The sequence below is a fragment of the Ursus arctos genome, unplaced genomic scaffold, assembly GCF_023065955.2.
Source record: "Ursus arctos isolate Adak ecotype North America unplaced genomic scaffold, UrsArc2.0 scaffold_1, whole genome shotgun sequence".
In the NCBI taxonomy this organism is placed as follows: Eukaryota; Metazoa; Chordata; class Mammalia; order Carnivora; family Ursidae; genus Ursus; species Ursus arctos.
In genome coordinates this window covers 104,869,787-104,886,141 of record NW_026622763.1, presented here as the reverse complement: position 1 = coordinate 104,886,141, position 16,355 = coordinate 104,869,787, and the positions used below count along the sequence as shown (strand labels likewise).

Sequence of the window (16,355 nt, the reverse complement as noted above, 5' to 3'; positions counted from 1 at the left end):
CACTGCTCACACAGGCGCTGCACTGAGCGAACACGAGCGAGGGACGTCTATAAATGAAATCTGGTCCGCACAAGGTTTGAGAGGATGACATGCGAGAAATCAAATTGCGAAGGCCAAAATGTGCTTGAGAAGTGCCCATCTGATGCTGGAAGGTGCCTCTTGTCTTTAAAAGAGAGCGTTGGTCTGGGTGCTGATCTGCCAGTGGCGGCATTTGGCAGCCAGGGAGGCAGCTCCCCTGGCATGCAGCTCTGCTTGAGGTCCTTCTGTGAACCTGTGAACACCACAGCGACAGCAGGGTGGCCGGGGCACAGCCAGCATCCACAGAGGGAGAGCCCTCGGCAGGTGATCCTCCCGGAACCCAGGGGAGCCTGAGAATGGGGGAGGGAGGGGAAGAAATCGGAGGTCCCGGAGTCATATGTCTGAAGGCATTCTTGCAGCCTGGACACCACTATGTGCTGGGCTGGCAGGAGACCACACACACCGCCCGAGGAGAGAGACAGCCCCGTAACTCCCACCTGGGATGTAGAGACTTGCCGACCACCAGGCTGCAACCAGGGCTTTCTTGGCTGGCTCTCTGCATTGGGCACCCTTCCCCCCGGGTGTCCAGATGCAAGACATTTACCAAGAGGGTTCATGTGTTGGAATCCACCGCCGCTCTGCCAGACCAAAGGATTTGAGACTCTGTGGTCAGTGGGTCAATGGCCAATGTCCCGTGTCCCATGTGCCTGCCTTGTGGGTTAGGGCAGGCAAAGAATGCGTAAGATCGGCTTCCAAAGAACAGACACCATCCCGTTTGTACTCCATGCGGGGAGAAGGAAATAAACCCAAAACTGTCAAAGGGCTAAGCATCTCATAGCAACCAGTGAGGCGGCAGGGGCTTCAGGGAAGGCAAGTGCAGTTGTGGTCTGGGCCACACCACCCCCAGCTCAGTGGGTCCCGGAGCCTTTCTGGCCTCCCCTCCCTCATCTGTCCCAGACAGGGGCACACATTCCTCCAAGGAGCTGGGTGGTGATTCAACCAAGAATGCCAACTGCTTGCATGCTCGATCGAGGATTTTTTTTTTAATCACATGCCTCCCAGCCCTGGACACACTTACCCACGCTCAAATGTTGCAATTTCAAGTAGGTATTAATGTTAACCCGCGGTCTGAGTCCGAAGGCTCCTTTATTCCACCTTAATCTTTCCACCCCTGAGTTCTGCTGTTTTTCTACGGCACACCCGAACCACAGAAAGTTAGGGCGTGCTGACCGCCAAGGCGACAAGCTGTTGTGGTGAAAGGGGCAGACCTGAGAGCCAGTGCTGGCCTATGGCCTCCATGCGGACTGCGAAGAGAGGGTGGGTGGGCTGGGGACTGCTGCATTCCTTGCTCTTTTCTGCTCAGCACTCCACTTTCCCTGCAGCTGACCCAAGCCACAGAAATAACCAAACACAGCTTGGGAACAGCACCTTCTCTCATATGAGGACTTTCTGGTGGCCGGTCCCACCTTCCCTGAAGAGGGCCACGGGCCAGGGGGTAACACTAGCAGGTTCATAGTGCCAGCCCCCAAGTCCCTCTGCACGTCCGGGATGGAATGCTGGCCCCCACCAGCTCGCAGTCTAAGGAGAGTGTTGGCATGAGGAGCTGATGGTTAGAGGGACGTACCCCGTGGGGAGAATCCTATGTCCCTGTTCCTCCTGGTGGCAGAACCTGGACCAGGGAGTGGGGGTTATAGGCAGCAGATTCAAGCTTTCTGATCCAGACAGCTGCCTCAGAAGTCGGGTTTTCCTGAAGGCCTTGTGGAAGCTTATCAGCACCTCCCAGGACCTGGACAGGAGTGCTGACCCTACGCTGTGGCTGAGCTAAAGGTCCACCCGAGACCCCTTCCATCAGTCCACCGGGAAGTCTCAGGAATCCAGGGTGGATAAACAGGGCTGCTGGGGGTGCGTGGAGTTGGTCTGGGAACTTGGTGTGCCCTGGAGAATGGAGCACCTCCTTCCTAGCCCCCCACCCACCCAGTAAGTAGACTTCCTAGCTCAGGAAAGTGAGTACAATGAAAACCAGGAGCTGGCCCCTCTAGGAATGTAGACCACTGCCATCACCAAGGGCTATATGCATCCGTCCCCCACCAAATCAGCCCTAGGCTTCGCTGGCCCACATCCCAGGGCCTCTGGCCACCATCATCCACCGCCAGGACAATAGGCCCCACATCCCCCACCAAGTGTGCAACAGCCCGCAGGCTGGGCCTTGGGGACACAGGGCAGGCTGGAACTCCGCACCACATGCAGCTAGGTAATTATGAGTGGGCTTTCAAAACCTGCTCAGCATGGGTCCCAGCAAGGAGGTGGCCTGTGAAAAGGGTCTCCTCAGCAGCTCATTATAGCCATGGTATCGATTCTTCCATCATTATCAGAAGGCATTCCTGCCATGTGAAATCCTGTCCCTTGAAGTGTATTCACCGGGGACCGCTTCCCCCATTTCCACGAGCGCTCCTGGCCGCTAACAACCTTCCACGGGCCTTTTGAAAACCCAAAGTTTTCAGACAAGTACAATGTATAGCACCTGCTTCATTCATCCACCAAGAAAGAGCAACCCTGTACACACACACACACACACACACAACCCTAAAAAGCGCAAAGAAACAAACCAGAATTGTGCTGAATGTGGACACCACATCAAAGAGCCTCTGAAACCCAGCGCTTCCAAGAGGACTAAACTTTCTAAGGCCTTTCCTTGAGCAACCTTGGCTCGGCGGGTCAGTTTGTTCTGTGTGCTGTCTTCTCCTGTTAATGATAAAGGGACAAGTTTGGGGTTCAATGAGAGAGAGCTGGATTCCAGAAAAATCCACAGCTCACTTTCCTGCCTCAAGCTGTCCCTAATGCAGAGCCTGGAAAATGTGATTTCCTGGCTTCCATTCTCCCACATTCACCCGCTGGGTCAGCCCTTCACTCCTCAAACCCTAGCCGAGTCCCCAGTCACCCCCATATTTGGCAAGGCCCTCTTGCTTCTCAATACCCTTCATTCCCTCTGGCTCAGTGGTGGCCCTATCAATCTCTCTTCTATTCCTTTTCTCCCCCTTGCTTCTCCACCTCCTTCCTCAGGGTGCCTCTCCCGGGCCTGGAGACTCTCCTTCTTCCAACTTCCTACCCCGGTTTTCCCTCAAGATCTCTCTCTGCCCCTCTCTTCCTTCGTCTTCCCACCTCCATCTCCCTGGCTCCCTGCCGTAGGAGATATCCACCCCCTCCCTCATTTGTGGAACTCACTGGGTTTCACTGCGTTTCTTGGTCCCAACCCTCTGCGTGTTTATATACCTCGATATGGTCTATGTGTATCATTATGAATCCACGTGCCCACCTGGTAGCTACTTCTAAGAGACGGTTTCACCCTAGAGCGGCCTTAATGGACACCGCCCCCCACCGGTACCCCCACTCACTTTACCTCTCCTCTCCCCCAGGCCTCTGGACCCTGGAGTACAAGCGCGAGCTCACCACGCCCCTGTGCATCGCCGCGGCCCGTGGCCACACCGCCTGCGTGCGCCACCTGCTCAGCCGTGGCGCGGACCCCGACGCCAGCCCTGGCGGCCAGGGAGCCCTGCACGAGGCCTGCCTGGGGGGCCACACGGCCTGCGCCCAGCTGCTGCTGCAACACGGGGCGGACCCCGACCTGCTCAGCACCGAGGGCCTGGCGCCCCTGCACCTCTGCCGCACGGCCGCCTCGCTCGGGTAAGGACACGCGGCCCGGCCGGCCCCAGACCCGGACCCGACCTGGGCCATTACTCCAGAAGCCGGCCACGCCCCTCCGCCCCTGGCCCCGCCTCCGAGCCGACCCCCAGACCACGCAGGTCCCGGCTTAGCACCTAACGGGTCCCCGCCCCATCCCTGGGCCCTGCACCCTGCCTCGGCCCATGCCCCAGAACCGGGGCACACCCCGCGTCCTCACCCTACCCCGAATCCGGACCCGGGCCGCTGTCACCGCTCCGAGACCCAGCCCGCTCCACCCCACCTCCAGACTCCGCCCCCAGACCCTGTGGGACCCACACCGCTGCAGAACCCAGCTGGTCCCGGGCCCTGACCGCGGACCTCAGACGCCACCTGCGCCCTGACCCCACCCAGACGCCGGACCCCGCCTCGGTCACCGCCTCGCGGTCCATCAGAGCCCCGCAGCGGCCACACGGCCCGCTCCACCCGGTCACCTGCCCTGACCCTGGACCTCGACCCGCCCTTGGTCCCTACACCGGCCCCTGCCTTGCGACTCAGACGGAACCCCTAAGACCCCAGACCCAGACCCCGCCACGCCTCGGGAGAGTACTGCATCCTCCTCCCGGCCCAGGGCCCCGGACCCCGGACCTCGACCCCCCGACCCCCGGACCCCCCGACCCCCCGGCCCCGCGGCCCCCGGCCCCCGGGCGGGTATAATTAGCGCTTGATTGCGAGCGCGAGGCGGGAGGCCCCACACCGAGGTAATGAGCGCGGTGATCACAGGCCTGCAGACGCCGGCGCTGAAGAATGCTAAAAGGCCACTGGCGGGGTTGGAGGCTGAAAAATTAGGGTTTTTAATGATAATTTTATGCAGAATAATTGTCACAGTGTGACATAAATGGTTAGCTCCTCGGGCGGGGCTTCGGAGTCCCACAGGAAGCCGAGCTGTGCCCGGCATTTGCGGGGGCGCCTCGGCCCACCGAGCCCCCCGCCTGCCCAGGCGCCGGGGTTCTGCACGATCTGCAGCTGCCCGTCCAGCCCCGGGGCTGCCCTTGCAGGGTGTCTGTCCCCACGGAGCCCGCGAGGGCCCGGGAGAGGGGGCAGGGGGGCCACCGCGTCGTAGCCTGGGACTTACGCTTGGGTTTCTCAGCTGGCATTTTGTCATCTTGACACTTCCTTAGTCTAAATGTTCTAGTCCCTGCCCTTGGGATTATCGTTTCTTCTATCAATGGGGTGAGGAGTAAATAAAATCACCGTGGTAAGAGCAGGCAGGGAGGGCTGCGGGGCTTTCGGTGAGCGAAGCAGGGGCACCACCCACCAGTGTCACTGGAGAGGAGAACAGGGACTCAGAAAGGCACGAGGACCACCGGGTCTTCAGAGTGACTGAAGAAAACAATATTCTAACACTATTTTTCTAAGTAGCTTGACGCAGGTGTGGTTGGCATACGGTAAACTGCACGTTTTAAGTGTGCAATCGGACAAATGTGGACATACGTATGTATTCATGAAACCAACCCCACAATCAGTGCACACCCCCACCCCCATCAGAAGGTTCCCTGCCCACTGTTACCTCTTCCATTATCCCACTGATCTGCTTTCTGTCACTGTAACTGAGTCTGAATTTGCCAGACTTTTGTATTTTGTCTGGTCTCTTTTATGCAACATAATTACTTCGAGATGCATCGCGTGGTTCCACGGATCCATAATTCACTCCTTTTCCTGGCTCAGTGGTGTTCCATGGTATGGGAATACCACCACGTGTTTATCCATTCACTCGTTGAAAGGCATTTGATTGTTTCCCGTCTGGGGCTATTACAAATACAGCTGCTACGGACATCCGTCCGTGTACTAGCCTTTGTACGGGTGTATGCTTTCCTTTCTTCTGGATGTAGGCAGTGTTGGAATGGCTGGCTCCTATGATATGATTAAAAGACAACCTTTTAAGAAACTGCCAGACTGGTTTCCGAAGTGGTTGTGCCATGTTCCGTTCCCACCTACGGTGTTCTGGTTGCTTCACACACTCACTAGTCCTTGGGGTGGTCACTCTTAAATCGTGGACATTCTAATAGGTGCATAGAAGTATACTGTTGTAGTTTTGATTTGAAATCCCCTAATGACAAGTGACAGTGAGCATCTTTTCATGTGCCTGTTTGACAGCCATATATCTGCTTTAACGAAGTGCCTGTTCAAACCTTGTGCCCGTGTTTTTCAGTTGGGTTGTTTTCTTCTTAAATTTTGAGATTTCTTTATATGTTCTGGCTACAAGTCCCTCATCAGACATATAATTTGTTAATATTATCTTCCAATCTATGGTTATATTTTCTTCTCTTAAAAGTGTGTTTTAAAGAACAGCAATTCTTAATGTTGGTAGAATCCAGCTTATCAATTTTTTCTTTTAGAAATTATCTTAGGTTATCATATCTAAAAAAAAAAATCTTTGGGGCGCCTGGGTAGTGCAGTCGTTAAGCGTCTGCCTCTGGCTCAGGGCGTGATCCCGGCATTCCGGGCTCCTCCGCTGGGAGCCTGCTTCTTCCTCTCCCACTCCCCCTGCCTGTGTTCCCTCTCTCGCTGGCTGTCTATCTCTCTGTCAAATAAATAAATAAAATCTTTTAAAAATAAATAAATAAATAAATAAATAAATAAATAAATAAATAAATAAATAAAAAATAAAAAAATAAAAAATAAATCTTTGCCTAACCCAGGGTCACAAACATTTCCTCCTGCATTTCCTCTATAAATTTAATAATTGTATATTTTACGTTTAAGTCTGTGACCCATTTTTAGTTAATTTCTGGATATGGTGTGAGGTATGGATTGAAGGTTTTTTCTCTGCATGTGAATGTCTGATTGTTCCAACACCATTTGACAAAAGCCTTTTCTTTCTCCACCGAATTGCCTTTGTACTTTTGTCTAAAATCAACTGACTATACATATGCAAGGGTTTCTTTCTGGACTCTCTTGTCATGTACACACAGGACAGGACAAAGGTCTGACTGTTTCAGTTGGACCCAAAGAGCCACCCTTAACTTCAGACCATGTATCACTTATAGAAACAGTGAAGACACGAATAGCCAAAGGTGCCAGCCCCTCCTCCCACACAACGGGAAGGACAACACCTAAATGAAAGGGGCCAGATGATAGCGGTGTGAGTTCTAGGATATCCAGTTATCCAGTTGCCGAGCAGCCCACTATAGACTTCAGCCAAATGGTTCCATAGTTTGCAGCTCTATTCTGAGGAGGCAAGGCAGGAAGTCCCAAACCTCATCAGAACCCAAAATATGATGAAAAACTATCGCATGATAGGGAGGACAATGGACAATGGCCTTACAACAGCACCTTACAAGCTTCCCATCTATAAAGATCAGAGTGTCCTGCCAAGGCTTAGATCAACAACGGGTCAAGACTTTTGCTTGCATGGCCTATGTGGATACACGCAGGGTTGCTGGGGCTCCATGGCAGAGCCATTCCTTATATTCGTACTCTATTCCATTGATCTCTTTGTCAATGTTGACACCAATACCACCTTGTATTGAATACTATAGCTCTAGAAGAAATCTCGAAGTCAGGTAGTAGAAGTTCTCAGAAACTGTTCATTGTCAAAGTTGTTTTGGCTATCCTAGCTCGTTGCATTTCTATATAAATTTTAACACCAGTCTGTCAATTTCTATTAAAAAGGCTGCAGGGTTTTCACTGGGATTGCCATGAATCTATGGATCGGTCTACAGATTTGGAGAAAATTGATAAAACAAACACAATAAAGCTCTCCATTGCTTTAGGTCTTTAATTTCTCTCTGCTGTTTCTTAGTTTTCAGTGTATGTGGCTGGCACATATTTGTCAGATTTATCCCTAAATATTTTTTTTAATTTCTTGGTGCTTCGTAAATGGTATTTTTTCATTTAAGTTTTTATCATATGTAGCTATTATATAGAATAATAATTTATTTTTTTGCATATCGATCTGTATCTTGCAACCTCGTTAAACTCACTAATTGTTCTCATAACCCATTGTAAATTCCGTAAGGTTTCTATGTGGGCAGCCGTGTGATCTTTGAATAAACACAGTTTTACTTCCTTTTCTATTGATGCATTTTATTCCCTTTTCTGGTTTTATTGCATTGGCTAGAACCCCCAGTGCGATGATGAACAGAAGTAGTAAAGAGCAGAAAGCTTTTCTTATTCCTGATCTTAGAGGAAAGCATTAAGTCCTTCCCCATGAAGTATGATGTTAGATGTTGGATTTTGTAGATGAACTTTTTCAGATTCTCCCTTCTATTCCTAGCTTGCTGAGGGTTTTTATTATGAATGGATATTGAATTTTCTCAAATGTCTTTTCTGCACATTTAGAGATGATCATGTGGTATTTTTTTTAGTCTGTTAATACGATGATTTATAGTGATTGTTTTTCAAATGTTGAACCAACCTTGCCTTCTTGAGATCAAGTACACTCAATCATGAATATTATCCTTTTTAATAAATCCTTGGGTTTGATTAGATAGAAAAAAATTTAATCTGTATCTATGCTCATGAAAGACATTTGTCCGTAATTTTCTTTCCTTGTAATGTCTTTATCTGGTCTTGGTGTCGTAGTAATGCTGGCCTCAAAAATCAGTTGTAAAGTGTTTCTCTTCCTTATCTATTTTCTGGAAGAGCTAGTATAAAATTGTTATTTCTTTCTTTAGTGTTTAGTAGAATTCATCAGTGAAGCTATCTGGGCCTAGAGTTTTCTTTGTGAGAAGGTTTTTTAACTATTAATTCAATTTCTTTAATGGCTATAGTGCTACTCAAAATATTTCTTTCTTTTTGAATGAGCTTTGATAGCTTGTATCTTTCAAGAGATTTAGCTCTTTCGTTTACATTGTTGAATTTATCTGCATAAGTTGTTCCTTATTATCCTCTTAATCTGTAGAATCTATGGTAATTATCACCACTCTCATTCATGATATTGGAATTCATTATATTGTTTCTTTTATTTTCTTCCCTGATCAGTCTTGCTTCTGATTTCATTGGTTTGTTTGTTTGTTTTACTGTTTTCTATTTCACTAACTTCTCCTATGGCCTTTATGACCCTCCATTTTTTGATTATCTTGAATTTCATTCGCTCTCCTTTTTCTAATTTCTTAAGATAGAAACTAATGTCATTGATATAATGATTCTTAAAATTTTCTAATATAGGCTTGTGGTGCTATACATATCCCCCCTATGTATTACTTTAGCTAAATCCCACAAAATTAATGTCATATTTTCACTTTCAATTAGTTTTAAATTATTTCTGATTTCTCTTTTGATTTTTTTTCTTTGAACCATAATTATGTAGAAATGTGTTAGTTTTCAAATATTTGGGTATTTTCCAGATATCTAGTATTGATTTCTAATTTTATGCCACGTGATTAGAGAACTCACTTTGTATCACTTTACTCCTATTAAATTTGAGTCTTCTTTTATTATCCAAAATATATTCAGTCTTAGCAAATGTTCCATGTACACCAGAAAGGAATCTGTATTCCACAGTTGTTGGGAGAAATGTTCTATAAATGTCAACTGAGTCAAGTTGCCTAGTAGTGTTGTTTAAGTCTTCTGTATCCTTACTGATTTTCTGCCCACTTATTTTACAAGTTACTGAAAGAGATGTGTTGAAATCTCTGACTACAATCATGGATTGGTCTATTTCTCTCTACAGTTCTATCAGTGTTTGCTTCAAATATTTTGAAGTTTTGATATTAGGTACATAGATGTTTAGCAGTTATGTCATCTGGAAGAACTGACCTCTATCATTATGAAAGATAATCTTTTTTTTTAGATTTTATTTAAATTCAAGTTAGCTAACATATAGTGTATTATTAGTTTCAGGGGTAATATTTAGTGATTCCTCAGTTGCATATGACACCAGTAATATTCCTTGCTCTAAAATCTACTTAGTCTTGGGGCACCTGGGTGGCTCAGTCAGTTAAGCGTCCAACTCTGCTCAGGTAGTGATCTCAGGGTCAAGAGATCAAGCCCCATGTCGGGCTCCACGCTTGGTGTGGAATCTGCTTGAGACTCTTTCTCCTCTCCCTCTGCCCTTCCCCACCCTGTGCTTTCTCGCCCTCTCTCTTTCAAACACATAATCTTTAAAAAATAAAATAATTTAAAAAAATCTTAGTCTCATATTAATATATCTAGTCTGATGTTAATATAGATTTCTTCTGAATGGTGTCATCATAGTATATCTTTTTCCATCTGCATTAGTTCTCTATTGCTGCATAACAGATCACCACAGGGGTGCCTGGATGGCTCAACTGTTTAAGCTCCCAACTCTTGATTTCAGCTCAGGTCTTAATCTTGGGTCATGAGTTCAAGCCCCATGTTGGGCTTGGAGCCTACTTTAAAAAAAAAAAATCACAACAAACTTAGAGACTTGAAACAATACACATATTACCTCAAAGTTTCTGTGGGTGAAAAGTTTGAGAATGGCTTAGCTGGATTCTCTACTTCAGAGTCACTCACAAGACTGCAGTCAAAATCCCATCTGAAGAATCAACTGGAAAAGAATCTGCTGCCAAACTCATAGGGTCATCAGCAGAATTCGGTTCCTCGGGGACTGTGGACTGAAGGTCTCAGGGGTCTATTTTAAGCTTTATTTATTTATTTTAGAGAGAAAGAGAGTGCTTGGTGAGGGGCCAGAGGAAGAGTGAGAGAGAAACTTAAGCAGACTCTCCACTGAGCAAGGAGACCAACACAGGGCTCCATCTCAAAACCCTGAGATCACAACCTGAGCCAAAACCAAGAGTACAACGCTTAACCGACTGTGCCACCCAGGCACCCCTGAAGGTCTCAGTTTCTTGCTGACCATTGATTGAAGGCCAAGCTCAGTTTGTGTCTTTATTTTTAAAGTGGATTTCTTGTAGGCAGCTTATAATTGGATCTTTCTTTAAATCCAGTCCGATAGTCTCTGCCTTTTAATTGGACGCTTAAATCATTTACATCTAATGTAATTTTGACGTGGCTAGGTTCAAATCAAACATCTTGCGACTTTTTCTATCCATTCTTTGTTCTCTTTATCTTTTTCGTACCTTCTTCTGTATTAACTGAGGATTTTTTGTGATTCCATTATATCTCCTTCTTTGCCTTATCCTATACAACATTTTGTTGTGTTATTTTAGTAGTTGCTTTGGTTTACAGTATACGTGTTTACTATCAGTCTGCTCTCAAGTAATACTATACTACTTCACATATAGTACAACAGTATACTTCCATTTCTCTCTTCCAAACCTTTGTGCTATCGGTATCATATATTTCACTTCTACATATAAGTACATATTTTAGTTCTACATATAATAAATTGTGAGTTTTTGTTCTAATAGTCAATAATATTTTAAATACATTGAAATAATAAGAAAAAAGTTTTTATGTTTACCCAGGGAGTTCCTATTTCCAGTTTCTTTCTTCCTTTTGCATAGATCAAAGGTTTCATTTAGTATCATTTTTCTTCTGCTTGAAGGGCTTTCTTTAATATTTCTTATAGTGAAGATATGCTGGTGATGAATCATTTCAGTGTCTATGTTTGAAAAGGTCTTTATTTCACCTGAGTGTTTGAAAGGTGCTTTTTTAGGTAGAGAATTCTGGGTTGACAGAGTTTTTTTTCCTTCAGTGTTTTCAACGTAGCTCCACTATCTTTTAACTTGCATTTTTAAATGAGAAATCTGTGTTGTTTATCTTTGTTCTTTTGTAACTATGTCTTTTTCCTAGCTTATGTATTTTCTCCTTTTCACTGATTATAAGCAATTTGATGATAATGTGTTTCAATGTTCATGTTTCCTGTCCTTGAGACTCAGTGAGTTTCTTGGATCTGTGGGCTTATACTTTTCATCAGATTTGGAAAAGTTTTGGCAATTATTTCTTCACATTTTTTTCTGTACAATCCCCTCGTCTCTTTCAGGGACTCCCATTACATGTATGTGACACCATTTGAAGTTGTTGCATGGCTCACTGATGCTCTGTTCATTTTTTTTCTTCTGTAATTCGTTTATCTTTTGTTCTAAAATACCTGATCTGCCATTATTCCCATCCAGTGTATTTTTCATCTCAGTCATGGTTTTCAACTTTAGAAGTCCAATATTAGGTCTCTTTTATGTCTTCCACACATTTACTTAATATATTCTGTCTTTCCTCTACCCTTTCCAACATATGGAAATAATTGTAATAACTTTTACCTATCTACTAATTCTGTCATCTAGGTCAGTTTTAATGGACTGAGTTTTTTTTTTTTTCTTTTGTCTATTTCACTGGGGGCTGGGTATTTTTGTATCCCTATCAATATTCTTGATCTCTGCTCTGGAATGTAAAGTTACTTGGAAGTACTTTATCATCTTTTGGGGTATTGCTTTGAAGCTTTGTTAGGCAGGATCAGAGCAGTATTTAGTCTAAGGTTAATTTTTTCCCACTACTGAGACAACACCCTTCTTAGTACTCTAATCCATGCCCCATTATTTATGAGGTTTTACACTCTGGGTGTTGAGGACAGGCACCATTCCTGAACCTGTACATACTATGGGTACAATTACCTCTCACCCTTTTGGGGGGCTACTTGCCCAGTCTTGAGTAGTTCCCCTCACACACATACACTAATCAGTACTCAAATGCATACTCAAGGGGGCCCTCTGCAAAGCTCTCTCTCTGTGAAGACAGCTCCTGCCCAGTACTTTGGCTTGCAAACGCCACCTGCCTTGGCTTCCCCAGACTCCTAGATCCAGCTCCTCAATTCTGAGAGTCCACTGAGCTCTTAGTCTAGGACCCCTTCACTGAGCTGCAGTCTGGGAGCCCAGAGGTCCTTTCAGAGGTCAAACAATTCAGTGTTTGCCAATCACATTGGTAAGTTCAAACTTTGTGATCCATTTCTGTCCTCAGCTGCAGGCATTCTCCACTTTCTAGCTTAACTTTAGGGGAAGCTGGGTGAGAGGCATTTGGAAATTCTCTGTGCTACCTTCGCAACTCTTCTATAAATCTAAAATAATTTTAAAATAAAGAGTTTTTAAAACCAAGTTGGCTTCACACCCTAGGCTCCAACCACCCATTTGATAATATTAGAAAAATATTGCTTTTTACTACGAAATGAGATAGAAACACCTACTCAGAGTGCAAATTATTGTGAATCCCACCAGTAGCTCTTCCAATAAGCCCATGAGCTCACATCTGGATGTCATAAAGAGCTGAGATGTATGCGGACCATTAGAGCGACAGCTTATACGCTGTGTGATAGAAACTAATTTCCTGGCTTGAGTTAGTTTTTCAGAAATCATACAGGTCCAGAACATGGTTTAATAAGGACTTTTTAAATGCCTTTGTATTAATGTGGAGCTTTTTAAATCTCTTTTCTTTTGTCTTCCTCTCTCTCCTCCTCTTCTTCTTCTCATTTCTCTTCTGCCTCTACGTGTCTCTGAATGCGAATCTTTCTCCCTGCTGCTTTCATTTGACAGTCTTGACTTATTTAAATCCTGGTTAGTGGAAGAAAGTTTGAGATAAGTGATGAATACACCAGAAGTTCAGGCTGAACTATGCAACAGCTGACTTAGAATCCCTTCGATATCAATGATTATAATGGGAAATGCTGGCGGAGTCCATTGAACACCTGTACAATAACATAGCCAACTACCTTGAAGGATAAAAAGGTAATAGATGTCAGAAAGGGCTTGGGGTTTCGACCACAGCTTTTCAGCTCTAAAGAGTCCCCCTAAAGTTAGACTCCGAGGAGGTCTGGCTTCAGGTAGTATAAACATATTATCACTTTGACAAGAAAGAGCTACTTTCTCCAGAATCTTTTTATACATAGTAGATTTTAGGTCATCCTTAATTTTTTTACCTTACAGTAGAGAGGGGGTCGTTGACCTACATACAGAGCCATTTCATTTTCTTACTCTTGATGACAATGGTCTCCACACCTAGGGACCCACTTCTGCTCCAACCCCTTTTAGTCAGCAATTCACCATGGGTGCAGGACTTTAAAACCTTTGAGTCTCTGAGTTCCTGGGATTAAAAAAGAAAAATTATCTGTGCTTCCTTCCAACCAGCAAGCTTCAGAATTCAGAATTCAACACACAAAAAGGGATATCGAAGCTTTAATCTAGGAGCCTTTTGAAGAGATTTTCCCAAAAAGAAAAGTTCCAGTAAAGTTACTCTCTTCACGTTAGTAGCCTGCATGTCAGCCTCGCCCTATTTATTATCAGACTCCTCTCCTTGACCCTTTTTTAAATTCTGAAATAATTAAAATGAGAAAAGAATTAGTAGAGTCCTGATTCTTTTTTTCATGTAAAGTTATCTTGACTTGAATAGACGTGAGGAGGACTCGCTTCCTTCACGAACGTATTGGTAAAAAGCACACATGTTTACTTTCTCTGTCCCAGCTGGATGAACTTAACTTGATAAAAAATAATTCATAAGCCAGCGTTGGACCTGTGAAAGCAGCTAATTACCTTACCAATCATTCAAGAAAATTATCAGACAGTGCTCTTCTAGTTCAGACCAGGCAGGCTGAAACCCGAGCAGAGAGAAAGAGGGTATTACGTTTTCTGAGACAAGAAAGGCACTCCCTGGTCAGGTTCAAGCACAGATAACTGTTCCAAGTCCCCACACCAACCCCAAAAGTCTCCACCAAATAGCAGGCAGAGTTACCGCATAAGGCACCAGGGTCACGGGCATTGATACATAACCCAGAAATCTGTCCACTCTTTGCACACCCTAGATGAGTGAGGGATGTATGGAGGGGAGAAAACATGTCCTGATCCAACAGGAGTCTGAGGCATCAGAAGGATATGGAAGAGCAAGGTATCAGACAGGGGCCGCCCCCATCGAGTGATAGGATTATTTGTAGAACATCGCTCATTACTGAGCACTTGCACCTGTCTTACTTCCTACAGTCCTCAGGCAGACCTGCAAGGCACGGTTATCCCCAGTCTGCAGATCAGGAAACCGAGGCTCATCAAGGACCCATATTTTGCAGTAAAATGGCACACAGTGGAAATTGTCAAAAGCCAAGTGTTGTAAAGAGAGACCAACGCTGAAAGATCACCTCTCCCTTGTTCACCTAAGTTCTTCTCAAAAACTCGGTATCTAGCCATCCCTTTCAGACATGTACTGTCACAGCTTTACGCCCCTTCCCCGACCCTGGACGGCCTCTCAGGCCGATTTGTCAGCTTTCTCGTCACTTGCCAAGCCCTATTTGAACATCTACAACTCGTTGTCAGGAATGAAAAGAGGTAATGCGGGCCAAATCAAACCTTTACCCTCTGGGCAAAAGCCTTGATCAGACACCTCAAGAAAGATATACAAATGGCCAATAAGCAAATGAAAAGGTGCTCAACATCATTAGTCATCTGAGAAATGCAAATTAAAACCACAAGGAAAAATTCACTGTTTCACATCCATTAGAAAGGCTAAAGTCAGAAACACTGACAAATACTGAACATCAGCAAGAATGCCAGATAACCAGAACTCTTGTACGTTTTTGTTGGGAGTGTATAATAATATAATCACTCAAAAAATGTTTGGCAGTTGCTTTTAAAGTTAAGTATACACCTGCCAACAATTCTACTTCTAGATATTTATAATAGAAATCAGAAAATGTGTCCTCAAGAAGACTTATACAAAGGTGTTCATAGCAGGACACCTGGGTGGCTCAGGTGGTTAAGCATCTGCTTTCAGCTCAGGTCAAGATCCCAGGGTCCTGGGATTGAGTCCTGCATCAGGTTCCCTGCTCAGTGGGGATCCTGCTACCCCCTCTTCCTCTGCTCCTCCCCCTGCTCATGCTCGTTCTCTTTCTCTCTGAAATAAATAAATTAAATCTTTTTAAAAAAAGATGTTCATAGCAGCTTTATTCATAATAGCCAAAAAACAGAAATATCCAAATGTCCATCAATCTCAATAGAAGAGGGAATTTGAAAATTGTGGCATATCCATACAATTAAATATGATTCTGAAATAAAAATGAATGTTACTCATACATACAACAATATGGATGAACGCTGGAGACATTATGCTGAGCAAAAGACATCAGACACCAAAAAGGAGAAACTTCTAGAAAAGACAAAACTAAATCATGAGAGAAATCAGAACCGCGGTTGCCTGCGGGGGTGATGACTGGTAGCAAACACAAGGGGATTTCTTGGCGAGATAGAAACATTCTATATCCTGATTGGGATGTTTCTTACACAGGTGTATTCCTTTGTCGAAATTTATACAACTCTAATCTTAAGACCTGTGCATTCCTCTGTCTGCAAAGTTTCCATCACGTTAAAATCCATCCATGCATTCACGCACGCACGCATACATACGTAAAACTATTCTCTCATCCGGTTCAAAGCCTCCCCGCCTTATCCATATGCCTGCTTCAAAAGGGACTCCAGTCTTGCCGCCTTTTGCTCATTCATTTCGCTCATCATTCTGATCCTCCTGGGTGTTCCTCTCCAGCCAGTGTATTGGGACCTGGGGAGGAGAGAGAGGTTGTCCATTTCTTGTTGAGGAAGGGATCCTAGTGAAGCTTCTAGAAAGTCAGACACTACTTCAGGGGCAAGTGAAGCCAACAGTGGAACGGAATTCCCAGTTCGTTCCTTAATTCATTTCTCAGTTTGCCGAAATGCAGGGTTTCACTAGCAATCTGGGGAAAATTTGCCCAAAATATCATCACCAGCCACAATCATCGATCACTTTAG

General features: G+C 45.1%; 1 protein-coding gene across 1 annotated transcript in view; it reads left to right on the top strand.

Moving 5' to 3' along the window:
* The window catches only part of ASB18 (ankyrin repeat and SOCS box containing 18), a 61,645-nt gene that overhangs the window by 20,058 nt on the left and 25,232 nt on the right, over window positions 1-16,355 (top strand). Inside the window, exon 3 of the mRNA XM_026491628.4 lies at window positions 3,432-3,699. Within this exon, the coding sequence (XP_026347413.2) occupies window positions 3,432-3,699 (268 nt within the window). The remainder of the gene's footprint in view (window positions 1-3,431; window positions 3,700-16,355) is intronic.